This window comes from Pieris brassicae, chromosome 1, assembly GCF_905147105.1.
Source record: "Pieris brassicae chromosome 1, ilPieBrab1.1, whole genome shotgun sequence".
In the NCBI taxonomy this organism is placed as follows: Eukaryota; Metazoa; Arthropoda; class Insecta; order Lepidoptera; family Pieridae; genus Pieris; species Pieris brassicae.
Window position 1 is genome coordinate 13,858,508 of NC_059665.1, and position 26,979 is coordinate 13,885,486.

The following is a 26,979-nucleotide window of genomic DNA, read 5'->3' on the forward strand; positions in this document are numbered from 1 at the left end:
CTTGCTTTATTTTTTTAAATTAATTGCTAGATCTTATAAATTCTCAGTAGATCTAAAAATCAGGGCCAAAATTTATTAAATAATGTTACATTATTAAAAAAAAACATTTATTTAAAATTTTAACCCTATAATATTAGGGAGCTGAAATACAAATTTGTAATTTCCATTAAGTATGAAAATAAGAGACTTCTTAACTCTCAGAACTTAGTGTGTCTGAATCTATGAAATAAATAAATATTCCATCTATTATACCCAAAACATACTTGAAAATAAATGTCTTAAAAATTACTGTTAGTGTATATATAATATGTTCAGTGTTAACAACTTTAGTCTTATCACTGTCTGGTAGATTTATATTAAACAATATTCAATACTTTCTAAATTGTTTCCTAAACTTTTCATAGTGATAATCATCAGTTGCCCGTTCTCCTTTTGCTTTTTTCACTATTTTATCCACACTTTCATCTATTGAAGTCACAACTCTAACCTCCTTTGGTTTTTCTTTTTCAACTTTTTTTTTCTTATTGTTAGCATTTTCTAAGTTAAATCTATTATGCTGGACAAAATTTACTGCCATATTTGTTGGCACAAATTGGGATGGGCCATCTTTTTTGTTTTGCCGTTCCCAAAGAAGTTTCATTTTTGCTTCTTCAGTGGCTTCAATATTTTTAATCTTTGCTTCAATACCAAGGTCCACTTCTGGAATTCCACTTAGCATTTGATTAGAAAGCATCTCTTCTGATCTATGTGTGGAGGATACTCTTAAGTGTTCAGGAAGAGAAAGCAATGCTGCTTCTTCTGGCGACAAGTATTTAAGTGTATCATTTTCATCTCTTTCCATGTTTTTCTGATCATGCCCCTCTGAAAATAATAAAATTTTGTAAAATATGTACTTTTATTTACATACCTTTTATCATATTCTTTAGATTGAAATTATTGTGAAAACTATAAACACAATTATGTACATATAATAGAATTTAATTGACACAATAGAAAGGTAAAAAAAATCAGTAGCTAGTAAAAGCATTTCAAAGCCTGGTGTGCAAATTCATAAGCAGATAGGAAATCAAAAATATAGTTAATACCACCATACCTTTTCGTTTTGATAGTTGCTCTTCAATGTATTTCATCATTTCTTCATCTTCATCCCGTTTATTTGTTTCAGCAGAGAATTGTGTCCCTATACCCGTATCATATGCATCATCTACTTGCTTAATTTTACCACCTTTTAATGCTTGCATATTTATCAATCCACCAGATTTCACTTTATATGGATCTTTACATGTCACTTCATCCTCTAAAGTAGTTTTTTGTCCTGTCGCCAAAGCAATTATACTAACACCATTGGGTCTCTGTCGAAGTTTCTGTAGTTCTTTGGCCTCTTGTAATTTCGCCAATATTTGAACCTCATCTTCCTCTTCTTCGTCTTCCAGTTTTACTCTTTGTCGTAAATTCTTTCTCTTTTTTGGTTTAAATTTAACTTCAACAACATCTGTTTCTTCGTTTTGATCCATGACGAATCATGAAATAATATACTCAACAATTATTAGTTTAATAATAAATAATTAAAATTAAATTTCAAACTATTTTGCTGACAACTTTTTTTTTTCTTCTTGTTTATGGCTTTTATTTATGCCAACTGGGCACAAGGTACCTCGCCAGTGTCGTGTAGATGGAGAAGACACGAAGGACATTGATCGGTAAAAATAATAATTAAGTTAATTTTGAATATACACAAAAAAAATAGTTGAAATTGGATTGTTAGTTTTGAGACAGCACAGACAACACAAATATGAGTAAAAGCATTATTAAGTACTGTTTACTATTTATGAATAATTTATATATATTACACTTTAATTCTATTGCTTTCTATATATTTACATAAAAATCTACAATATGGACTAAACACAAACATTAACAAACATTTAACACTTAAAGGACGTGGCACTTTAGGGGGAAGAATGTCATAAAGAGGATAAGTTAGTTTGGGACAATTAAATAGTATGTGAGATACAGTGCCTTCATCCAAGCCACACTCACAGATAGAGTGATCCCTTATCCGGAGCTTGGCTAGATGAACAGGGGTGCAAGCATGTCCAAGACGCAGACGCGAGATTGTGGATGTAATCCAGCGATTTGCATTTCGATAATAACAAAACCAGTGTTGTCTTGGTATGTTTGGTTGGATGGAAGCATAAAACTTACCCTTAACCGATTTGGAGTCATTCCAAAATGTCTTCCAGGTTCTGTCCAGATATATCTTTGCAAGAGAACAAAGATCCTGAGCTGAATTTTTAAAATGATCTAGAGAACCTGACTCAACAGCTGCTTTGGCACATGAATCAGCAGTCTCGTTTCCTGGGATACCTGAGTGGCTAGGAATCCAAACTAGTATGATAGACGATCCTTTTTGATTACAAGAGAGCAGAGTCTCCCTGATTTTTAGTATAATAGGAAAACGTGATTTGCTACGAAATGGGTTCTCTTTAATGGACATTAAACAACTTAAAGAGTCTGTCAAAATAGCTGTCTGTTGTATGTTATGGGAGTGTGCAAATAGGATTGCTTCCAATAGAGCTGTGGCCTCTCCTGTGAACACTGAAGACTCGGGAATACATTTAAATTTCAGGATAATTCTATACCGAGGAACCCAACAGGCAGCACCAACACAGCCATCTGGAGACAGCTTTGATGCGTCAGTGTAAATAAGAAGATGATTTGACCAATTTTGATTAATATAGCTTTGTAATTTGATGTTGGTATCTGGGGCTCCTTTGATCAGACCAAGGTCTGTGATGATGGGAGGGTTGTATATTAGGGCTTTATAAGGAGTAGAATATAGCGGATTTGTTGGAAAAGATATCATGGGGTTAGGGAGGCTGGTGTACTTTACATAACTATCGAGCAGATAGGAAGAGGAGTATGTGATAGTCGGGTTAATCGATGCCAAAGAGGGTGGGATGATATCTGTAACATCTTGCTAACAAAGCGGTCACATAAATACTGCCGGCGAATGTGTAGAGGAGGATCAACACACTCAACCTGCAAAGCATTAGTAGGGGAGGATTTCATTGCACCTAGAATTATTCTTAGGCACCTATACTGAATTTTGTTTAATTTTCCAGCAGCTGATTTGTTAAAGGGATCCAGAACAAACATACAGTAATCCATATGACTACGTACTAAGGCATTATACAATAACTTTAAAGAATAGGGGTGAGCACCCCACCAAACCCCCGCTACTGCTCTTAATACGTTAATACCTTTTTCACATTTTTTTTATTATGTGTTCAGAGTGGGCAATTCCGTTCAGCCGATTGTCTAAATAAATACCTAAAATTTTTACTTTATCTGTCAGGTTGATTGCTTGATTTTCAAATGAAATGAGTAGAGTAGGAATGTATCTCTTCCTTGTAAACACCACTGCCTGAGATTTGCCAGCTGACAGGGACAAGCCGTGGTCAGACAACCACTGGCCTAGATAATACAAAGCAGAATTGATACGACAGGATACTTCCCCTATACTGCCTGAGCTGTGATAGAGGACAATATCATCAGCATATTGTAAGATGTTACAAAAACTGGTGACAGACAGTTCGAGGTCGTGGGTATAAATGCTATAGGGCAGAGGGCTGAGAACTGAGCCTTGAGGGAGACCTTTCCAGACTAGTCTGGGGGGAAGAGAGGTATCCTGATGCTTTATCAGAATAGATCTGCAAAATAGCAGATTACATATGAGATGAACCATCCTCAAAGGTACACTCAGCTTAAGCATTTTCTGCCTGAGCGCCGGAAGTAGGACACTGTCATATGCAGAAGCAATATCAAGAAACACACCCACAAGGTACTCTCCTTTTGTAAAGGCTAGGCGAATGTCTGTTGTCAGTATACTGACGCTGTCTGTGGTACTCAAACCCCTCCGAAACCCAAATTGGGAGGAGGGGAGAATATTTCTACTTTCCATTAACCATTCCAGTCGGTTTTTAAGAAGGTGTTCTGTTACTTTGCTAAAGTAGATGACAAAGCTATGGGTCGATATGAATTTGAATCTGAAGGGATTTTTCCAGGTTTGAGAATGGGAATGACTATTTGAGATGTCCAAGATGCCGGTATAATACCAGTTTCAAAACATTTGTTTATTATTTTAAGGTAGTAAAGTTTAGCTTTGTCATTTAGTCTAGCCAGGAAGGAATATGGAACGCCATCTTCCCCTGGAGTTGAATCTTTGAGACCATTAAGAGCGATTTGAAGCTCAGAGAAAGAAAAGGGAGCAACCATTTCATCGGAAGCTGGAGCTGGCATAGAACTCAGAAATGAGTCCACGTAGGGAACGAAAGGTGGAGCCAATTTGTCTGCAAAGTTGTTAATCCAGTCAGAAGGGTTATTTGAAGAAGCATCAACATGGTTCAGGGAACGACGGAATCTCCTCACATTTGACCACACAATAGTGGATGGAGAGCGAGGGCTAAGGGATTCACAAAATTGTATCCAACTAGATCATTTCTTTTTCGATACTAACCTTTTAATTTTAGCATCAAGCCTCTGATAATTATTAAAGTTCTCCAGAGACATACAGGCTGAGTAAGATTTCTCGGCAGCCGTTCTGTTACCAAACAAATCGCTGCATTCATCATCCCACCAGGGAAAGGAAAGCAGCAGATTTTTAGGAGAGTGCTTTTTGGGGATCTGATAATCGGCCGAAGATATGAGAGAATTTAAAAATAGATCATAGCAAAACAAGACATTTTCTTCACGTTCCAAATCCGGCAGAGTGTCTACCATACAATTGTAGGTGATTAGTACGTGTCGTCATGAAACAATAATTCGTTCTGAAAAGAACAGTTAATTGCGTTACCGTTAGGACAACTTTTTGCCGCGCCTCGATTTTATTGTCTACGCACCCTTCGCATCTTGGTACCACATGTTACCACTAGTGGCCAGGTAGGATAATTTTTGTATATAAATCTACAGTTTTTAAAAATTAAACACATTCCACATTCCATCTTCACCTCTTCTCAACGAATTATTAGGAAGTTTTATTTTAACCAAATAAGGACTAACCAACCTAAACCAAAAATACCCTAAAGTGGTGACCCCGAGAAGAACACCAAGAAAATTGAAGATGACGAACACAGAAAATTCCGATGCAGAGCGTCAAGTTTCATCACAACCGTCGAGCCAAGAAGTCTCCGGTATCTCACTGTCGCTCCGTGTGCCACCATTCTGGCGCGACCAGCCGCTCCTCTGGTTCTGCAGTTTCGAAGCAGCAACCGCCGATCTGAAACGAAGCCAGGCCCAGCTCGCCCAGATAGTCATCGCACAGCTTGAAAAGCAAGATATCCAAAACATCGCTGATCTCATTTGCTCGCCGCCGGAAGCAGATTACTACAACGCCATTAAAGACCGTTTAATATCGCTATACGAAGAATCTAACAGCGCACAAACGAAGAAGCTACTGTCGCAAGTTGAGCTTGGAGACCAGAAACCCAGCCAGCTGATGAGGCAAATGAAGCAGCTTAACAAGGACAAATTTCCCGAGAGCACCATCAAAATGATGTGGCTCGAGCATCTGCCGCCACACATTCGTTCCGTGCTAGCCGTCAGCGAAGCGTTTAAAATCAAAACGACGCTTGACGACCTGACCTTGCTCGCGGACAAGATGATGGAAGTCCACACGCCGTCGCAACACATCGCTGCCGTCGCAACGCCTTTCACACCTGTAGCATCGCCACCAATTCCAGAACAATCAACCATAGACACCCTCATCGGTGAAATAAGAAGGTTGTCTTTGGAAGTTGCCGAGCTACGAGCACAACCTCGCGACAACTACCGCAACAGTCGTTCTCGCTACCATTCACAATCACGCTCGCGGAATGCATCAACAAAGCGCAACGAAAACCGACGAGAGTCACAGATGGAAGATCGAAGCCGGAAAAAATCTCCAATGTCGTACTGCTATTACCATCATCGCTACGGTATGGACGCGAAGAAATGCACACCACCATGCAGTTTCAAGCCCATAAATCAGTCGGAAAACTAAAAGTAACGCTGGCCGCGGCGGGAACCGGCGTTACCGAATCATCACACCGCCTTTTCGTTACCGACAGAGTAACGAAACTTACCTTTTTGGTCGACACAGGAGCCAATATCTCCGTGCTACCAAAGACAAAAGGCTCACGTGAAAAACCACTGCCATTTCAACTCTACGCCGCCAACAACACGGTCATTCCAACATACGGAGAGAAGTCACTCCAACTCGATCTTAACCTCCGAAGACCATATACATGGAAATTCGTCGTAGCAGATGTGTCTAAGGCAATCCTGGGAGCAGATTTCTTGCAGCACCACCACCTCATTGTCGACGTAAAAAACAGAAGATTGATCGACGGGAAAACAAAACTGGTAACAAACGCTCAACTCAGTACTGCAGACATACCTACAGTTCGTAGTATTGACATTGAGCAAAATTACCACAGCATACTAGAAGATTTCCCAGGCACAACCAGAATCACTTCAATGAAGCTTAGTCCCAAACATTCCGTTGAACACTTCATTGAAACAAATGGACCGCCCCTTCACTGCAAGCCACGCCCCATTGCACCGCATCGTTACGAAATGGTCAGGAAGGAATTCCAAAACATGATCGATCAAGGGTTATGCAGACCAAGCAAAAGCCCTTGGGCATCACCTCTTCACGTCGTGCCAAAGAAGAATGGAGACCTACGCGTGTGTGGCGATTACCGAAGGCTCAACGCCATAACCAAGCCCGATCGGTATCCCATACCACGCATACGTGACTTCACATACCAACTCGCAGGGAAGAAAATTTTCTCCACACTCGACCTCAATCGCGCGTACCAACAACTGCCAGTCAGCGAGCAAGATGTGGAGAAAACCGCCATCATCACACCTTTTGGTCTTTTCGAGTTTCTGCGCATGTGTCCTGGTCTAAAGAACGCCGGACAGACTTTCCAACGCTTTATTCACGAAGTACTGCGCGAACTCGACTTCGTATTTCCTTTCGTTGATGATCTACTCATAGCATCAATCGACGAGGAGGAGCACCAAAAACATCTACGCATCGTATTACAGCGACTAGAAGAATACGGCATCACCATCAACCCATCAAAATGTGTTTTCGGCCAGCCAACTGTGAAATTCCTCGGTCACCAAGTCACGGCGGAAGGAATACAGCCACCCCAAGAGAAGGTACAAGCTATTACAGACTTTCCAAAACCACAAACCGTAGAAGAACTACGACGTTTTCTCGGTATGATAAACTTTTACCGTGAAAATATCAAAGATGCCGCCACCATACAAGCGCCGTTAAATACCTACCTGCACAACGTCAAGAAGCGTGACAAAACTAAGATCGACTGGACCACTGAATCAACGCAAGCTTATGAAGCATGTAAAGAGAGCATAAAAAACGCCGCTTTACTTGCTCATCCGTCTCACCAGGCGACACTTGCTATATTCAGCGACGCTAGCGACAAAACAGCTGGTGCCGCACTCAATCAATTTATCAACAACTCATGGCAACCACTCGGCTATTTCTCGAAGAAATTCACCGACACACAGACTCGCTACAGTACCTACGATCGAGAGCTACTCGCCATCTACATGGCTGTCAAACATTTCCGCAAAATGTTCGAGGGACGAGAAATAATTATATTTACCGACCACAAGCCGCTAACTTTCGCTTACACAAAAACAAATACAAACAGCGAATCACCGAGACGCACCCGACAGCTACTTTATATCAGCGAATTTACCACTGATATACGACACGTCAGTGGATCTCAAAATGCAGCCGCAGATGCATTATCACGTGTCGAAGCAATCACCTGTCCATCGCCGATTGACTACAATCTACTTGCAGAAGCTCAAGAACGCGATAGCGATACCATTAAAGCACTCAGTCTACAGAGCAACTTATGTTTCAAGAAAGTCAACCTGCCCGTCTCAAATATCAAATTACACTGCGAAACTTCAACCTCACAGTTACGTCCGTACCTACCAGAAGAATACCGACGTACCGCATTCAACGCAGTACATAACGTTAGCCACCCTGGAATCAAGACTACGAGAAAATTAATTACGCAACGTTACTTTTGGCCCTCAATGAACGCAGACGTCGGCAAGTGGGCAAAAGTATGCCTACAGTGTCAGCGCGCCAAAATACAACGCCACACATCAAGTCAATTATCAATTTTTTCACCAACCGAACGATTCGAACACGTTCACATCGATATCGTTGGTCCGCTACCTACCGCGGCCAGCGGTCATCGATACCTCGTGACAATGATCGACAGAGCAACAAGATGGCCCGAAGCATACCCATTATGCGAAATATCAGCTGAAGACGTCGCCAAAGCGGTATACGAAGGTTGGATTTCCCGTTTCGGTTGTCTTGTAACAATAACAACGGACCAAGGACGCCAATTTGAAAGCAGAGTATTTGCATCTCTTTCTCGCTTACTAGGAATCGAAAAAACGCGTACAACTTCATACCACGCACAGTGTAACGGTATCATCGAACGATGGCACCGTGTCCTTAAAGCCGCATTAAAAGCAAGACTACAGACCGCAAGAAGCTGGAACAACGAGCTCCCAACCGTCCTACTCGGATTACGCGCCGCTATGCGAAGTGACACCGGCGTAAGCGCCGCCCAACTTACCTACGGATGCAACATACGCTTACCCGGTGATTTCTTATCAACGACCCGCAATGATGTCATCATGGACTCTGGCTACATCGATCAGCTGCGTGACGCAATACGTAACCTGCAACCAATGCCGAGTCAACCACACAGCAACACAAAACCCATATTCGTTCACCGCGACCTGCAATCATGTGAATACGTATTCGTACGCATAGACGCCGTAAAGAAGCCATTACAAGCACCTTACGACGGACCCTATCGCGTGCTGAAACGAGACAGTAAGATATTCACGCTGCAGTTACCTAACCGTGAAATGAATATCTCTATCGACAGACTCAAACCTGCCTACACTATCACCGAGCAAGATGTGCCTACTGATACAACAACGAGTACCTGCAACAAGCAAAACACATCAAGTGCGAGCGAACTACATGAACCATCAAATAGCCTGAAACATCAAAATGACAACAACCTGAAACAACAAGACACTGGGAACACCTCAATACCTACAAGAACAACTCGCCGAGGCCGCGTTATACGCCTGCCGGTACGCTTCGCTAGAGGGGGAATCCTGTAGGTGATTAGTACGTGTCGTCATGAAACAATAATTCGTTCTGAAAAGAACAGTTAATTGCGTTACCGTTAGGACAACTTTTTGCCGCGCCTCGATTTTATTGTCTACGCACCCTTCGCATCTTGGTACCACATGTTACCACTAGTGGCCAGGTAGGATAATTTTTGTATATAAATCTACAGTTTTTAAAAATTAAACACATTCCACATTCCATCTTCACCTCTTCTCAACGAATTATTAGGAAGTTTTATTTTAACCAAATAAGGACTAACCAACCTAAACCAAAACTACCCTAAACAATCAACGGATTGGGCATACTCTTTCCAGTTTGCTTTTTTGAGTTTATATTTCAAAAGGGGGTTGTGGTAAGGGAGGGGTAAGGATTTGTTGTTTAATGTAATAAGTATGGGAAAATGATCACTGCCATAGGTGGACTCAAGGGCGTTCCAAGTTAGTTGCGAGGCTAGTTTAGGGGAGCAGAGGGTGAGATCCACTGCAGATTTGGGATTCTGATTAGGGTATACCCTGCGAGTTGGGGAGCCATCATTGAGGATACAGAGATTGACAACGTCGAGTAAGTCAATCAGCAGTGGAGCAAACCTATCATTAGCGTGGCACCCCCACATAGTGTGATGGGTATTAAAGTCACCCATGGCTATGATAGGGCTGGGAAGGGATGATAAAATTGATTGTATCTCGGGAAGAACAGAAGGAGAAGGGTGAGGAATATACAAAGATACATTAGAAATATCTAAGGTACGAACAGCAACAGCATTAATCTGTTCGCTATGGGTAGGAAGAGGAATTTGGGATAAAGGGAGGGAATGCCGTACAAAGACAGCACTGCCCGCATACCCATCATTCCTGTCATCCCTCAGGCACCCGAAATCGGTAACCAGGTCTCAGCCATGTCTCCGAGATGGCAACAATTGTGGGTTTATGGAGGTTTATGAGGGATATCAATTCGTGTTTTCTTGAACGTAAGCTTTTACTATTCCATTGAATTAGGGTTATTGGGTCCGTTTTGTAATAATTTAAAGAGTTGGGATAGATTTTTGGCAACGTTGGGTGGTAGGGGAATTTCGCTACATGGGGCGACAATACTGAGAAGGAATTCAGAAATAAATTCTAACATTTTGCCCTGAGAGGGAAGGGTGTCAACATTATTGTTGAGAGCACAACCATTTGGGAGAGATGAGGAGCACTCACCAACAATAGTCTAGTGAGCTGTTCTATCGTACCCCTTTGCTAGAGAAGCTTGGGGACGAGAGGAGCGATACATTGTTTGGCGATAGGAAGTTTTGGTAGGAGTTTGGGCTTTTTGAGGAGATCTTAGAGAATAGACATGAGGGGTAAACATTTCTTTTGTTATCTCAGCATATGAACGTCGGACAGGTGGTAACTGAATTGCTGCTTCAATGTATGAGATATTGTTCTGGGACATCACCATTTTTATGGATTGCTGTCGAGTAAATTCTGGACAGCCCTTGTCAGAAGCAAAATGTTTACCTGAGCAATGTAGACATGTGGATGTTTCTAAGGTGACTTCGCACGTATCACCTGTATGGGGCTGAGCACACCTGTAACATCTGGGCTTAGATCGGCAGACCGATTTGATATGACCAAAACGGCAGCAGTTCAGGCATTGTATGGTTGGAAGTTTGTAGGTTTCGACAGGGAGGGAAGTGTGGTAAGAGTAAATCTTAGAAGGGAGCATTTGTCCCCTGAAGGTAAGGACAACAGATTGGGTAGGCACCCAGGTGGTGACACCCTCAGTAACTGATTTTCGGTTCAGTCGCCTTGACTTTAATAGCTCACCACATCCAGGAGGAAGCTCTAATGAATCAACGAGTTCGTCCATTAACCAGTCTACCGGTACACCTTTGACCAACCCCATTCTGGTTATGTTATAAGAAGGGATAATAGTTTTAAACTTGCACATAGCGAGAATCGGGTTAACCAGAAAGTTGTTGGCAGCTTCAGCAGAAGAGAACTCAACGGTAATTTTATTACGGCCTACATTTTTTACACCACCGTGTATGGTAGAACTAATTTTGTGCTTATGCATAAACTGACCGAATGTAATAGCACGTAACGAGGCTCCAGAAGATGGGTCCTCTACTTCCCGGGAAACTTGGACAATGAATGGACCTTTATCATCATTAGAGTACGATCGAGGGCCATCAGAAAAGGAGGGGTGGACATATAGGTGTTGAACAGACGGGTTCGCCTGAGTGGGATCCGTAATTGTTTTTTTAAAGGAAGGCATATTTCGCTCCTCTCCTTGTCGTTTGCGAGACGTAGAAAAGGTTCCCGGGTCGGGAGGTTCGGGGTCAGGATCCATTTTACTGGAACTGCAGCGACTATATAAGTTTAAATTTTATACTTTACCAGCACCAATAGGGTTAGTTTTGTGAAGATAGAACAATAACAACTATTTTACCTTTGGAAAATCACAGAAACACCGGAAAAAAAACTAAAATCTCACTGACACGTGCGTCAACCATCAACCATCCGACAACTTTCTTATTTGTAAATTTTATACCATACATATGTACAATTTACAAATGTAATCGTGAATTTGTGTCTGACACTGACAAACTGTGACAACATGACATTGATTTAAGCGTTGATTACTTCGTAAACTATCAAGATACTGTTTCGTTTAAACTTTCTAATTGTTTGCTGTTTACGAACTTCGGCTTTGCTTAGAAGCAACAACTGATAAGAACAGATAACAGTGCTTCCTAGATACTGTGTTGTTAAAGGCAAGCGCTGTGTTGCAATAGGGTATAAAAGAGCACGCAATTACAAAAAGAGCATCAGAAGGAACCAAAGTACAGTTTAGTTAAAAAAATGGCAAATGTCTTACTGTTGCAATCGCCTCCACCAAAATTAGAAGATGTTCAAAAGAAAATTTTTGACGAAGGCGCAAAAGCATTTTTAGGTAAACTTCATAGGCAGTTTGATAAAGAAGTAGATGAACTCTTTAGAACAAGGTTACAGCGAATGGTTGAATTAAATGCGAAAAAAGTTTTAACTTTCAAAGCTTCTCCTGAGAGGATAGATAGATCGTGGAAAATTGCGTCTTTACCTTCGAGGCTGCAGTATGTATAGTATGCTGAATGGGGATATGCTTCTCACAATGGTATCATCATCGTTTTCCATTTTCATATCTTCTAGCTTGTTTGTGCAGATTTCAATATTAATTAGCTTTTTAGAATATATATGTAAGTGCAATTTAAAAATGTTATGTTTTAAGGAATCGCCATTTGGATTTAGGAGATGTATCTGCTTCAAATACTGCTCATTTTGTTAGTGCTTTGAATGCTGATGTTCAAGGGATTCAAGTGGATTTTGATGACGGTCATTGCCCAACATGGAAAAACCAGCTCATGGCTTATCACAACATATTATCAGCGGTCAGTGGGAAATTGCCTGGAGCACCAATTAGTATAACAACATGCCCCATTCTTATGTTGAGACCTCGAGCTTGGAATATGATAGACCATGATATTTTGGTAAGATACTTTAGGGATTATGTAACTGTTTGAGTATTGATAGTTTCGTTTAATATGCAAAGTCGTTCTTAAATAAGGTTTATGTTGTGATGTTCTATTTAGTTATAAATAAATACAAATTTTCAACAAAATTAAAAATTTCTAGTATTTTGTAATGTATTGAAACCATCAAATAATAAATTGTTGTTTTATAACAAATGTTCCTGAAAACTTTTAGATAGATGGAAAGGAAGCAAGTGGACCTCTTGTAGATTTTGGAATCCTTATCTATCACACTGCTAAAAAACTATATGAAGCTAATAGTGGGCCATACTTTTATTTGTCTAAAGTAGAAGGTGCATCAGAAGCTAAATTATGGAATGATATATTCATATGGGCACAGAATGAGCTGCATATACCACTGGGGACCATAAAAGCATGTGTTTTGATTGAAAACATTGTATCTACATTTGAGATGGATGAGATCCTGTTTGCTTTACGAGAACATTCTCTGGGACTTAATTGTGGCATATGGGATTACTGTGCATCCATCATTGCTAAATTTGGTAAGATACAGTTTTCATCTCAGTCACTGTTTAATTTAGTAGGATTTTAGTAAATTTATCTGTACTAAAATAATATTCTAAAATTCTATTATTTAGCTATAATCATTTTTAAGGCATTTAAATTAAAGCACAGGTAAAAACTACTTAAATAAAAATTAAACAAGTACAGATAATGTTCAAACTTTAAATTAGCAATTTTCTGGCTTGATGAGTAAATTAGTTGGCCTTGTTGTGTAACTGAAAATTACGATTCTGATTGGTTTTAGTTACTTATCGTTAAATAAAATTGAAATATTTTAAAGATTAATTAAGAATTTATTTTTATTTATTCCACATCATTATTATATATCTAAACAGTTTCTACTAATAATATATATGTGAGTAGGCTTTTTTGCATTTCAAACTATTTCTTTTTTCTGATTTCAAATTCAAATTGTTTTCATAACGGGATAAAAAAAAAATCTTTTTCATACTAAATGGGTAAATTATATCTTGCTAATACTACAGATTTTTCTATTAATATAGAAAATATATTCTCTGTTTCTTGTTTATTATTTGTTTTAATTTGCAGGTACAAAAACACAATTTCTACTGCCAGATAGAAATAAATATGTGAATATGGATAGACGGTTTCTCAAGAGTTATATGCAGCTGGTAGTAAACACTTGTCACTTACGTGGGGCACCAGCTACTGGAGGAATGGCTGCTGCCATGCTTAAACCAGGATCGATCGGTACTGATAATTCGTAAGTTTCTTTGAAATCGTTATGCAGTATGTTTTTTAGAGTTTTCTTAATATATACGTATATACTTGGCCTTATATTGCAACAGTTTATTTTGCTTGAGAATGAATATTACCATTAAACCACCACTGTACTGGTTTCGTGACGATGTTTGCCTTTACTGCGTTAGCTAGTATAATTGAGTACATAGAAACTAAAATCCATTAGTGCACGGCTATGATTCGAATGCACGACCTCTGAGGTCGGGAGTCCTACATATAAGCCGCCAGGCTTGCTCTCTGAAACTGGTCATATTTATTATTGTAATGGTTACAAAGATTTTATATAAAAAAATTATAAAAAGAGTGACACAGAGTTTATTGCCAGTTCCTCTCGTCCCTTCTACGGCCTTGTTTTGAGAATTAACAGTAATCGTATATTTAGAAGCAAGTGTACATTATCTGTGTACATACAATATGACCATTGACCTACTTACCATTGTTTATTTGAACAATGAAACGCATTTGTTTTAGATCAAAATCAATAATAAACAATGTATTGGGAGCAAAATTGAAGGAAATAGAAATGGGTGTTGATGGATTCATGGTGTATGATTCGCGTGTAGTACCGCATGTTAATGAGGTAATATTATGCAAATATTACAATGTGTTAAACCTGTCAGAATAAAATTATTATTACATTTTTTTGTGTAATTTTCGCCAAAGTTTTCGTAGAAAACTTAAAAAAACTTTCCAAATATACTTTTGTTATATATATTTAGAAATCTAACATCAGTTATAAAAATCTTATAGAATTCTCTTCATCCGTCTCCGTGTCTTAGTGGTTAACCTGAATCACTTCGGTTCGATCGCACATAAGCCGATAAAATATTAACCAACTTGAACGACTTTCATTTTATTCATAAAATCAACTAATAACATTCCAGCTTTGGAAGAAGAGCAGCACAACACCTAATCAAATTCACCGTATTTTCGACGTTACCGTCACACCTGACGATTTACTGGCAATACCCGCTGGTGGAGTGACTTTGCAAGGTCTCAAGCACAACGTGGCCGTGTCTATTCTCTTCATATACCAATGGCTGGCTGGTGTTGGACATTTCTTTTATAGTGGAAATGTGGAAGATTCAGCAACAGCTGAGATTTCTAGATTCCAGATTTGGCAGTGGATAAGGTTTGGGGTAAGTAGAAATATGGTTAGATGCTGGTTTAAATGGAATATTTCAATCTAGATTGCTACGAGATTTTACAATGAGATACCGTCTACCGTAATTCATGTATATTTTAGAACAATAGATTACGGAAGAGATTTTTATATGTAATAAATAAATAATAAACCTATAATGGTTATTCTATGAAATAAAGGGTTAATTAAAAGGGATATTTGCATGTTACGAAAGATAGGAGATAAAATCTTAATTATTGATTTATGTTTTGATACTATAATATAGTGTTGTTATTATGTCTGAAAGTAAAAAAAAAACACATCGAGAATGTTAATGTAGGGCAAATAGCGAAAAATAATCCAAAATCAAATTATAATCCCATATCTCTCCACATAAATTTGATAAAAGTAACACTTGAGACTTGGAGATTTATATTTTCTAATTTGTATGAAATTTTCTGTGTGGCTCACGTGTTAATATAAGATGTTTTTTTGTATTACTCTTTATTAATGCCCTCCAAGATATCTTTCAAGATTTATGGAAAATAGCAAAAATATTGAAAATAACAGCTTCTAGGTCATGGCCTAATTTCTTCATCTGTTTCTTTATCGTTTGTTCCGAAGGCAATAGGCAAAAAGGCGTAACCTCCTGCGCGTGAACCATCTTCGATTTTAGTCACGCATTTCCTCACGATTTTTTTTCTACACAATTTAAAAATTTAATTTCAGGTACCATTAGAAGACGACCCAGCACGTCAAGTGACGGCAAAATTAGTTGAAAAAACTGCAGCTAATTTCGCTACTCACGCGCATAAGAACCTTTGTCGTTCGAACGCTGAGCGCAAACGGCTTACGGCCGCTAGATATATGAGTATGGAAATATTCCTCTCCAGGAATCCACCAGAATTTATCACCAGTTACTTGAATGATAATCACAAGTTTAGAACTCTACATAACAAGAGTTTGTCGAGTAATTTGTAGGTTACTTGAAACCTTCCCATGACAAACATATATGCTTTCGACAAACGTTTTTGTTTCCTGGGTCTTTAAAACCTGGTTTTATTGATAGCGTACGTATCGCGTATTTTCCAAATAAAAGTTACTAAGAGGCGTAAAAATTGTTAAATTGTGTTAATGTAGTTTGTAAGTATATTATTCATTTTGAAATGTTATCTAGAACATGCCAAATTGTTTGAAAGTCATGTCCAAGGGCCTGAGAAAAAACCACTTTTCGACAAGCGTGATCAACTGTAATGGTCAAAATGGTCACGTGGCAAAGCGTGAGCTAATGTTATTCCAATACAAATTTGTTTGGAGTTAGTGTGTCAAGCCTGTGGAAAAGTGATTTTGTTTCAAGCCCCATCCATAAGAAGCTATTTTTTTTGCACCTGGGCTGGTGTATAAAATGCTTTTATATTGGGATAAATGTTAGACCCTGAATGTTATACAATAAATTTACTATTCATATTTATAATTTATACCATAGCAACATTCATTTAATTTTTTATAGTTTTACCAAGGATTTATATCGTAAATATATTTTATTAATTATTTTGAAAAATAAAGAAAATAAAATAACATGTTTCAACTCTATATATTTATCTCAAAAATATTAATGTGTTATAAATGTGAACACAGCAGAAGCTTAGTGATAGATACAAAATACATTTTCTTGTGAAATTTTCATTCATATTCTAGTGGAAATGTTATGTCTTAAGATATTCTTTAATAATAAAAATCACAATATTGAAATCATCAATTTTTTTTAAAAAGCCAATAAAATAACTCAAGCATATTAAATTTAAGGATCAAAATTGATTTAGGTTATTTATTTTTACTTGTACCCAAACATCAAAAGTATTACAACAATCATGCTAAACATGAATAAAATTTAATAAATACAGTAACATTTATAATGAAACATCTTCATTTTTGTGCATTGAAGCTATTGTCAGCATATGAGGTAAAATTAACTAATAAGTAATAACCTAAATTACCCATATTTTATCTTATTAATTTTATTTTTTACATGAATATGTTGTACATTTTAAAGAATTACCTACAAATCTTAAATTATAAATTTTGGAGATACACCAATATAGAATATAACATATTATTGAATAATTTTTCTTTAGCACAATATATTTAAAATAAGCATGTAATTGACTAACATGAAACTTAATATCAAATAGATTTAATAAATTGAGCGAATACACACCAATTATATTTAAAATGCGACATAAAAATCAATAAGGTATTTGATTATAATTAATTACGAAACAGTACATCTAGAGTTAGGCTCACCGCCCACTCGGGTCCGAATATTTCCCATGCTTTGTTGATCATCTTGCAATGACAAAGCCAATGCATGTGCTAGAGCTTCATCTTCAGTCTGAAAAATTAATAAACATGTTTTATATGCAAGTTTCTCAAGGATGAACTTAAATTATAATATATATATTACGATTATAGTTGAGAGTATATACTCCAAGTGCAAATCTAAGCATTAATTGGTGCCCCTAGCAGCAACCTAAGTGGCACCAATATACCATAGTAGGTAATCATAATTCACAAAATATTTAGATTGAATAAAATATAAGGAGTACCTACATAACAGTATACATACCATATTTCCCTGTATATTAGAAGTGGTGACTCCTGATGGTATTTGTCGGACATTTGCTATTTTGTGGTCATTTGCTTTCATGCGCGCCAATGCTGCCTCACTATAAAGATAATTATAGTTAAGATACTAAGTTACTACAATATTAAAACTTAGTTAGAATATTCTGATTTGTAAGAATATAAGTAGGCATCTTTATCAGCTCTAAAGGCTCATTTAAAAGTTTAAAGGTAAGTTATATTAGATGGATTCAGAACAGTATAGTTTTGTTTTGTGGCAGCAAAATAAATTCATGTTTTGAAATTCTGACTCAGGATACAATTGCCTATGGGTAAAACATTCTTTTTGTAGATATTGATTCATTCTAGGATAATTTTTTCACTTTTGATATTATTGCATTGTTGTTTTTTTTAAAATGCCTATGTCATTCAGTGAAGATGCAGCTCTCTAATGGTGGAATTTTGAAATTGGTCCAATATTTTATGTGTGAAAACATTACAAACATACATACAAAAACACTATATATCCTCTTTGTATTAAAGCCAGTTACTAATCTGCTGAAAGTACTTACGCAGCTCTTCTTCGTTTCGCAGCTAGTTTTCCTTCACATGCATGATCAGCAGTATGTCTATGTCTTAAACAATAATTAAGCGAACATTCCACACACACAAGAGGCACCATCTCTTTCGTTTTGCATCCTTTGTAAGAGCATCTGTTTGTAAATACCTGAAATTACACATTTATGTACCAAATTATTACAAAGATCCATTTAGGTTTTATACACCCAACAATTCTTTTAGTAATCCCATAAATTTGATTTACCTCGAGAAAAGATGTAAATCAATGTTTTTAATGTAATTATAATACTTAAACGAAGACACATTTTTAAGCTTTACTGATGATTTACACAGGGCGTCATTGGTTGTGACTTCTTATTATTATGAAGTAATAGCTACCTTATTTCTCCTTTCTTTTGCTGGGTCCGATGTGCACTGATTATCAATATGAGCCCCCACAGCAACATCTGGTGGCTCTCCTCTTTTTCCAGGTACTAGAGCTCCACAAAGTGGGCATTGTGGTACTTGCACATCACGACTATTTGGTGCAGGGCATTCATGTTTTATGTATGCAAAGTGATCAGAACTGAAATAATAGAAATACACTTATATAGAATTATTAACCCTTTTCTGTGTTTTTTTTTCTTATCATATTATAAAATCTCCTGAAAAGAAAGTTGCATTTTTTTTAAATATTTATGTATTTTAACGGGAATTGTGAATATTTCTCTTGTTCATATGAATTGTCTATAAAAATTCACTAGCATTTTTACCAATATATTGGTAAAACTTGTATGGCACTAAAATACCAACAATGTATGGCATTCATATAAATTGAATCAAATAAAAAATACTCTTCAACACATATAATTAAGGTTACAGACTGTTTCACTCCAATACTTTGTTAAAGTCTATAAACATGAATTAGCTTAAGCACAATAATTTGTGTTCTAGTTTAAGGTTTATACTGGGTAATACCCACTGCTTTAAAAGAACTAACTTTACTTTTTTCAACTATATTAGATAATATATTAAAAAATGAAAATATTTAGTTCTTACCAGTACACTTCTTTACAAGCATCACATTTCATAGGTAGGAAATCTGAAAATTATAATGTCGTATTTTATATTTGTACTTAGTAAAATGAAGTATTAAAGTAAGTATTTTGTATTAACTATATAATATAGTAATATGTAAAACTATAGTAAATTCGTCCTTACCGAGTTTGTTACAGGATTTATAGCAGCAGTTCTTTCCGATATGAGGGAATTCCATTGTTGTTAAAAACAGTTATTAGCTACACTTTTAGGTAAAGAACACCGAAGACTTAAAATGACGAAATACTTTATAGTTTCGTTTTATCAAGTTACAAGACATCGGGTTCGTGTTTCACAACATGAAATAACATTATTTTCTACTGAATCATCATTTTTATTTCTTAGTAAATTGATCAAATTCAAATGTCATGCACAAATCACGAAGAAAATTAAAATGTCATCAACAAGTTCATTAACTGTGATTTGACATATAATGAAATCGGTAAAAAGCTTGTACTTTTTGTATTTCCATAAAAAATATTTAACATTTTAGAAAAATAAGCATGAATGTTGAAGTTGAATAGTTTCAAAATTGTTATGATATTAGTAGAAGGTTTAAAAGGAATTGAAAGGGTTGAAGTACCAAAAAATACAATATCAAGTTCTTGAACGTATCAAAGTGACCTCTAATTGACATCACAATCACTTTAATGTCAACGCATACTACTGTCAAAGTCACGTTCGTGTTATTTTTACTATTTCAATCAAATACTTATTCATGGGGCTTTAATTGTAAAGTTTAATAGATCAATCTTATTTCCGAAACTTATTTCCGAAAGTGATCCGGAAAGCGGATCACTCAATAAATCTGGGCTTTATAGAGACCGTTCTAAAAGCGATGAGTAAATTAATACCATCAGCCGCAAAGCTTTTAAGCGGAGCAACAGTGTCGGTGTGTTGCATTATTCTATAGAACTTCTTTAATTCCATATGGTTTCATCTACAGCGTATATTTATCATATGGTTTCCTTTCCTTTATTTTAGAAAGCAGCCGCCCCAGCTGTAGTTGCTTCAAAAACAAATTATAGCACTAAATCTGAATCAACTTTTGAAATCAAGGTAAGTCTTCGTAAATTCATATAGATCATCATTATTTTGTTATACATGTTTCCTATATAATATTATTTTTGCACTAAAACAGCTATTAGGATTATTGCAGGTTTTATAAATTATGTAACCTAACCTTCAAAATGTCAAGATCAAAGCTGTTTTCCTACCTACTGTTCACCAAGATAGTGATAAAATTATCCTTGAACTAGGTTTACCAAATATAGATAGGTAACTTTCTTACCAAGAATATCTCCACTAAAAATTTATACATTTATTTATAATGTAGGTATGAATATCATTCATGTACTAATTTTTTTAGCCTTACAAACTCCACAAATTGGATAAAGGCCCGGCTACATCGGCTACTCTAACATCAGAAGATGCATTGCAATTATATGAAAAGCTTGCTGTCCTACGCAGAATTGAAACTGCCTCTGGTAACTTGTACAAGGAGAAAATCATTCGTGGATTCTGCCACTTATATTCAGGTACTTTTTACTTAGTGAATCTTTAAAAGTTCAAGTTAGTTTCTGAGAAAAGAGAATTGTCATGGGATTTAAGGTTGCAGCAGTGCTAAATTACATTTTTTGTTATTTATTTTGGCACTTAATTAAAAGTAATAAATTTGTATGATTTTCATAAATGTGTATTGTTTCATAAATTAAATTAATTTATTATTTGATAGTTGTATATCAAATTTTTTTTTTACAGTGTTTGCTTAAACAATTTATCTTTCTCTACTACCTTAAATTAAATTTGTTTAATTTGATGATGACAGCAAATAGATGCATATTTATAATATTATTTAAATTACAAGTAAGAAGAATTTATTGTATAGCCAGCTGATTTTTAAATCTAATATAAAAATAATTCATTATAGAAATCAGTAAAAAGATACATAGTTATATAGAATGGAACTATCATATTATATACTGAAAAATATTACTCTAATGAATGACAATTATTTGTCACCCACTTAATCAGTACTGAAAACAGTGCAAATTGCTACTGATATTTTTAATTCAAGATTTTTCCGAACCTTAACATATACATGCTTGTGACTGTGTCATGCTCATAAGTTCATCACAAAAGCCATTGCTTTACAGGCCAAGAAGCGGTAGCTGTGGGTATGCGTGCAGCGTTACGAGATGTTGACTCGGTCATCACTGCCTACCGTTGCCATGGCTGGACTCATTTGATGGGAGTCAGCGTTCTTGGAGTACTCTCAGAATTGACAGGAAGGAGAACTGGTTGTTCCAGAGGCAAGGGTGGCTCTATGCATTTGTATGGAAGGAACTTTTATGGTGGGAATGGAATTGTTGGTGCTCAGGTCAGACTGCAGTTTTTTTTCTGTAGTGTTTTTGTTTAAACATTAAAAAAGCGCATTCACAACTTTGTAGATTGACCAGCTTAGCCCACTTACATAGTTATCGTTATATGTGTTGTTCCCTATCACTAAATAATATACATTTTTATATTATTGTAAGTAAGTCTTTATGAAAATGTCATTTTAATCAGCAAGGGTATTTAAAAATAATTTCTGTGGATCAAAAAAAAATTGAATTGTTAATATTGTATAACTTGCTTAGATTATATGTCTACAGATGTCTCACTCATCCTTGTATATTTAATAGGTTCCTTTGGGTGCGGGTCTAGCATTCGCCCACAAATATCGTGGAGATGGTGGAGTAGCATTTGCTTTGTATGGAGACGGAGCTGCTAACCAAGGGCAATTGTTTGAGGCATACAACATGGCTAAACTTTGGGACTTACCCTGTGTGTTTGTGTGCGAGAACAATGGTTATGGTAAGAAAAATTTTAATTGAATATTTATATTTAAAATTCCCAGTTTTTGCATATTTTTTTATTGGCAAGAGGTGATCCTCTGTGATTAATTTATTAAATTTCAAGTGATTAACTCACTTAATCCTTAAGAGTCTCTCAGACTCTCGTATGACAAACCATCTTAGGTTTGATGTACTTACAGTACTTAGTGTTATTAAGACAGTTTTCTCACGATATTTTATGTTGTTAAAGATTTTTATTAAAAGTCATTGAGATACTATATTAAGTATCTACTCTATGAGGTGACTTACAAGCGGCCAAATTACCAATTATAATACAAATTTATATGGATAAAATAATTCGTGTTTTAAATTTTATTCGTAATCTGTATATCTCCTCCATAGATAATCCAGCTATTAAACCTACATTGAGGTCTATATTATAAGTGTTATCTATAGTGCACTGTACTTTATTAGCTATGGAATATTCTATATGTAATAATTTATATATATTTATTATATAACGCTAAATTTTGTAGATGTTTTAAGAATTTATAAAAACTTTTTTAGCACATGAAAAAACATTTTTTTTACGCCTACTAAATGTTTACTATGTACTTTAGCCGAGTCGTTTCTCATAATAAATCTACCGAATGAGCTTATATCATCATTACGTAAAATCGATCAAAATAGAAAAGTAATAAATTATATAGATACAATACCATAGATAATATAAAGAATTTCGATCCGTGAACGTAAGCAAATGCGTATGAGCGGCTTCGTTCGAATAAAATACTGGAGAAAATGTACATAACTCTATACTTTCAAACTTAGGTCAGGGGTCAGTATACTTGGCGAAACTAAGATTTGTGTTAATGCCTCGTGGTAGCTCAGTCAAAGGATTTTTTTAAATGTTTTATATCCATAATTTTCAGGTATGGGCACAAGTGTCGATCGATCATCGGCCAGTACCGAATACTTCTCTCGTGGTGACTATGTTCCTGGTATCTGGGTGGACGGCATGGATGTTATTGCGACTCGTGAAGCAACTCGCTACGCTATCGATTACTGCTCTAGTGGAAAGGGTGAGTGTTTTTACTAGCATCCGTGGCTTAGTTGTTATCACATAGGTCCTGAAGCATTGGCTTCGATTTTCGACGAAGAAAATTGTTTCACGTATGGCTAAATAACAGTATAAATAATAAAGTGTTATTAAGTGTAACCTGTATACTTTTAATATAGTTTAAAAGCGGCGTCGGGTAAAATCCTTAACTTATAAAAAAAATCCATTATTAAAAATATAGATTGTGTGTGTCGAATCGACGATAAACAAGTTATTCTTGTATATAATATCTTCGTATGTTTACTCCTGATACTATGGAGTTTTATTTCGCTGGAGACTGTTTTTGATAGAAATATAATGGATATATGTGAAATTTAAATGACGTAAAGCGTTATTATCAATGTTTAATTTGAATTTTAACACGAAGACAAAGGATTTATTCTTTTGAAGGAGGTTCAGAATAGAGTTCATTGATCCCTACGACGACAACGCATAATTTCGTACTTTGGTCACACAAAGCCTTGATTTCCTTGTGTTTAACTAAAAAAATCTAGTAAATAGCGGATTAGATATCACATAGGCATTTAAAAAGGCTTCTTTAATGCTCCTTATCAATTAATATATTTTATTTGAATTTACAGGGCCCCTAGTAATGGAAATGGAGACATACCGTTATTCCGGCCACTCCATGTCTGACCCGGGAACATCATACCGCACACGCGATGAAGTGCAGGAGGTACGACAGACCCGAGACCCGATTACTTCCTTCAAGGAGAAAATTATCGCCAGCGAACTTGTTACACCTGACCAGCTCAAGGTAAGATATGAGAAGCTTACGAACCAATCAGGATCGACAGTGAGCGAACGATGCCGTATGTCAAAATGGAATACTTTTTTAACTTCAGAGAGTCGTATTTAGCGCATAGTCTCGACTCCGAATATGAGATTAAGCAGTGAGACAACGCTTAGTCTGACTTTTGTACGGCAAAAATGTGTTAGATTTTGACATACGGGTTCGCTATCGTATAGCCACACACACAATCAATTTTAAACAAATTCAACAACAAGTCTGTTTGGCGAAATGCCTTCTCCAAACTCTTCCATTCTTACTCGCCCCTCTTTTTTTTTTTATTTATTTATTTAGTAGCCGGATACAAAGGCTTCCTGGCATTTGACATAGGTCGACTCGATTTCTCATCTCGCAAGGTTACTATTTTTGCGATATAATCTTAATATATTATATAAATCTCCTGTCACGATGTTTGTCCGCGATGGACTCCTAAACTACTTAACCGATTTTAAATTAAATTGGCACACCGTGAGCAGTCTGGTCCAGCTTAAGAGATAGGATAGCTTAGATCTTTAATTATAGTCACAATTTTATTTTATTGCTAATTATTTGTCTATAATTAATTGAGAGTCACAATTATCTGTTAACTCCAAAAGATTCTAACAGATGTCGATACTTTTCGACTGGATTGAGTAAGTAATCAATAGATGGCACTGCTATGGTAAACCGACAAACGTGTCAAATAAGCTACAATTCAATATTATGATTACCACGTGTTATTGAGGCTAAAGTATAAATTAAATTTATTTTGTAGTAAGCGAAATACCGTGAAATTCAATTATTTCTACTTTTTAATTTTTAGTGTTAGCATAGCCAACCACGTGTTACTTAGACCGAAGTGTTAATCAAATTCAAATTATAGTGACGATAATTTGAATTTGATTAACACATCACAGTGAAATTATTCTTTCGTGTCACGGTATTAAGGCTAACTAAAACCACAAAGAAGAAATGAAGAAACGAAGTTCGCGGGGGCAGCTAGTTTCCTATAATTTTGAATACAAAGAAATGTTAAATTATTTATATAATTTAATAAAATTATGTTATTTTTTTAATATCTGTTCATTAATCTTTGGAAGATTGATTTGTCCAAAGAACTACGACGTTATTCAGCACGGCACGTTCTTAGCTTTCTTGAATTTATATATAGCCCAAGTTAATGCCTGAATACTACACGAAATATTAATACGTTGATTTTGTAGGAAATCGATACAAAAGTCCGTAAAGAAGTAGACGAAGCGACCAAACAAGCCAAGGCTGAAGCCGAAGTCGGCCCCGAGGAATTGGCCGGCGACATCTATTATAACAATTTGGAGAATGTCATTCGCGGTATTCATCCGGCCGCGCCCCTCCAGCACGTGGAAGTAGTTCCCAGGAATTAGGAAAGTATAGAAAAATATACACAGTCCAAAATGCAATAATTACCTAAATATCTTGACGCCGTGTCTCCGTGTGTTTAGAAATACTATTTTAAAAGATATTTAATTGGTGAATTATTTTAATTTATCAAAAACAAAGGAGAGGCGGCTTTGCAACTGTCAATAAAATCGATTTTAATAGTTTAATTGTCATAATAAGTTTTTGAGTCTGTGTGCCTTTGATCAAAATATGGCCAATACCAATAGGATTTGTATCCGATTTTTATAAGTAATCAATGTTAACATCCAAGTGAATAGTTTCTATAGAAAAATCTACTAAATAAATCTACTATGTATGTTAAACTTGGACGTACGACGTCCTAGATATAAACGAAAAACTTTTTGAAGGCCGAACACCGAAATTTATATAATTTTCGAAATTAAAGTAAAAGTAATGTTAATCGTCACGACGATTTAAGTGATTAGTGTAAATAATTTTTTCCAGAACGACTCGTAATAGACGAATTAAAATTAGATTTTATCCGCTTTGGTTATTACGTTTCCCGCTATCCGATTTTAGTGTGGCCAGCGTTGCTAGATGGAGTAAGAATATCGTATTAATTTCTTTAAATCGCTTCTTTATTACATATATTGTTTTTATTATTGTACTTATTTTTCATCTGTGCGGGATTATAATGTAGATAGAGCTTTATGAGGCATATCTATTATGCCTTGGTGTTACCATTGTTGAAATATTAATTACTTTTACACTCCCGAATATACATTTTATTTGAGATTATTTTATCTTTATTTTGTATTTGTGTATTTTTTAGTAAGCTTAACTGCCAATTCGTATATGGGGATCATATTGTATTATTTCGCACATTTTCGTTTTTATGTAAGGGATTATTTATTATTATTAGAAATAAATATATTGAAATTAATGTATTTTGATTTTCCACACCCGAAACATAAAAGTAACGGCTAAAGTTGACAGGAAGATTCGAACCACCACCAACATTTGTCATATATCTGCACTGGACCAGGGCTGATTCAATATTCGAAACAAATTTGAAAACTAAACAACCCTAAGTATAGTAAAAATCTATATATCAGATGTCCAAGGATATATTAGAATATATCCCATATATAAAAGGGGGTCGCAATTTTACAGTAACGGGGTTGTAAGACTGTCGCGACATAAAAATGGCTGAGAAAGGATGTAGTAAACAATATGTTAGATGTATATATAGTGTGTGTACAAGAGATGATATTGAGCCATATATCAGAGACACAATAGCATTCTCTATCTATTCCATAACACTGACAACGATTCCACGTGGTTTACGGGCACGAAGCATGATGTACCATATGGATTTTTTT

General features: G+C 36.1%; 5 protein-coding genes across 5 annotated transcripts; 2 read left to right on the top strand and 3 right to left on the bottom strand.

The window, feature by feature from the left end:
• LOC123707502 (telomere length and silencing protein 1 homolog) lies at window positions 1-1,626 on the bottom strand. Its single transcript, XM_045657598.1, has 2 exons — window positions 1,094-1,626; window positions 1-861 (listed from the first exon to the last, which is right to left on the bottom strand). The coding sequence occupies exons 1-2, from the start codon at window positions 1,512-1,514 to the stop codon at window positions 368-370; spliced, it is 915 nt and encodes a 304-aa protein (XP_045513554.1). The 5' UTR covers window positions 1,515-1,626; the 3' UTR covers window positions 1-367.
• LOC123720761 lies at window positions 1,584-11,401 on the bottom strand. The gene is made up of 3 exons (XM_045677519.1): window positions 10,750-11,401; window positions 1,924-2,367; window positions 1,584-1,591 (listed from the first exon to the last, which is right to left on the bottom strand). Exons 1-3 carry the CDS (start codon window positions 11,306-11,308, stop codon window positions 1,584-1,586), a joined length of 1,011 nt encoding a protein of 336 aa, XP_045533475.1. The 5' UTR covers window positions 11,309-11,401.
• Window positions 11,402-11,874: 473 nt separating this feature from the next.
• Window positions 11,875-16,824, top strand: LOC123710554 (malate synthase-like). The gene is made up of 7 exons (XM_045662528.1): window positions 11,875-12,347; window positions 12,503-12,761; window positions 12,979-13,306; window positions 13,878-14,052; window positions 14,562-14,670; window positions 14,975-15,229; window positions 15,943-16,824. The coding sequence occupies exons 1-7, from the start codon at window positions 12,097-12,099 to the stop codon at window positions 16,192-16,194; spliced, it is 1,629 nt and encodes a 542-aa protein (XP_045518484.1). The 5' UTR covers window positions 11,875-12,096; the 3' UTR covers window positions 16,195-16,824.
• A 94-nt stretch (window positions 16,825-16,918) lies between these two features.
• On the bottom strand, window positions 16,919-19,860 carry LOC123710560 (AN1-type zinc finger protein 2A-like). The gene is made up of 6 exons (XM_045662540.1): window positions 19,615-19,860; window positions 19,453-19,495; window positions 18,793-18,979; window positions 18,408-18,562; window positions 17,840-17,939; window positions 16,919-17,605 (listed from the first exon to the last, which is right to left on the bottom strand). Exons 1-6 carry the CDS (start codon window positions 19,667-19,669, stop codon window positions 17,486-17,488), a joined length of 660 nt encoding a protein of 219 aa, XP_045518496.1. The 5' UTR covers window positions 19,670-19,860; the 3' UTR covers window positions 16,919-17,485.
• A 303-nt stretch (window positions 19,861-20,163) lies between these two features.
• LOC123711223 (probable pyruvate dehydrogenase E1 component subunit alpha, mitochondrial) lies at window positions 20,164-26,540 on the top strand. The gene is made up of 8 exons (XM_045663712.1): window positions 20,164-20,383; window positions 20,476-20,550; window positions 20,861-21,029; window positions 21,648-21,871; window positions 22,176-22,347; window positions 23,261-23,410; window positions 24,030-24,205; window positions 25,441-26,540. The coding sequence occupies exons 1-8, from the start codon at window positions 20,330-20,332 to the stop codon at window positions 25,618-25,620; spliced, it is 1,200 nt and encodes a 399-aa protein (XP_045519668.1). The 5' UTR covers window positions 20,164-20,329; the 3' UTR covers window positions 25,621-26,540.
• The last annotated feature ends 439 nt before the right edge of the window (window positions 26,541-26,979 follow it).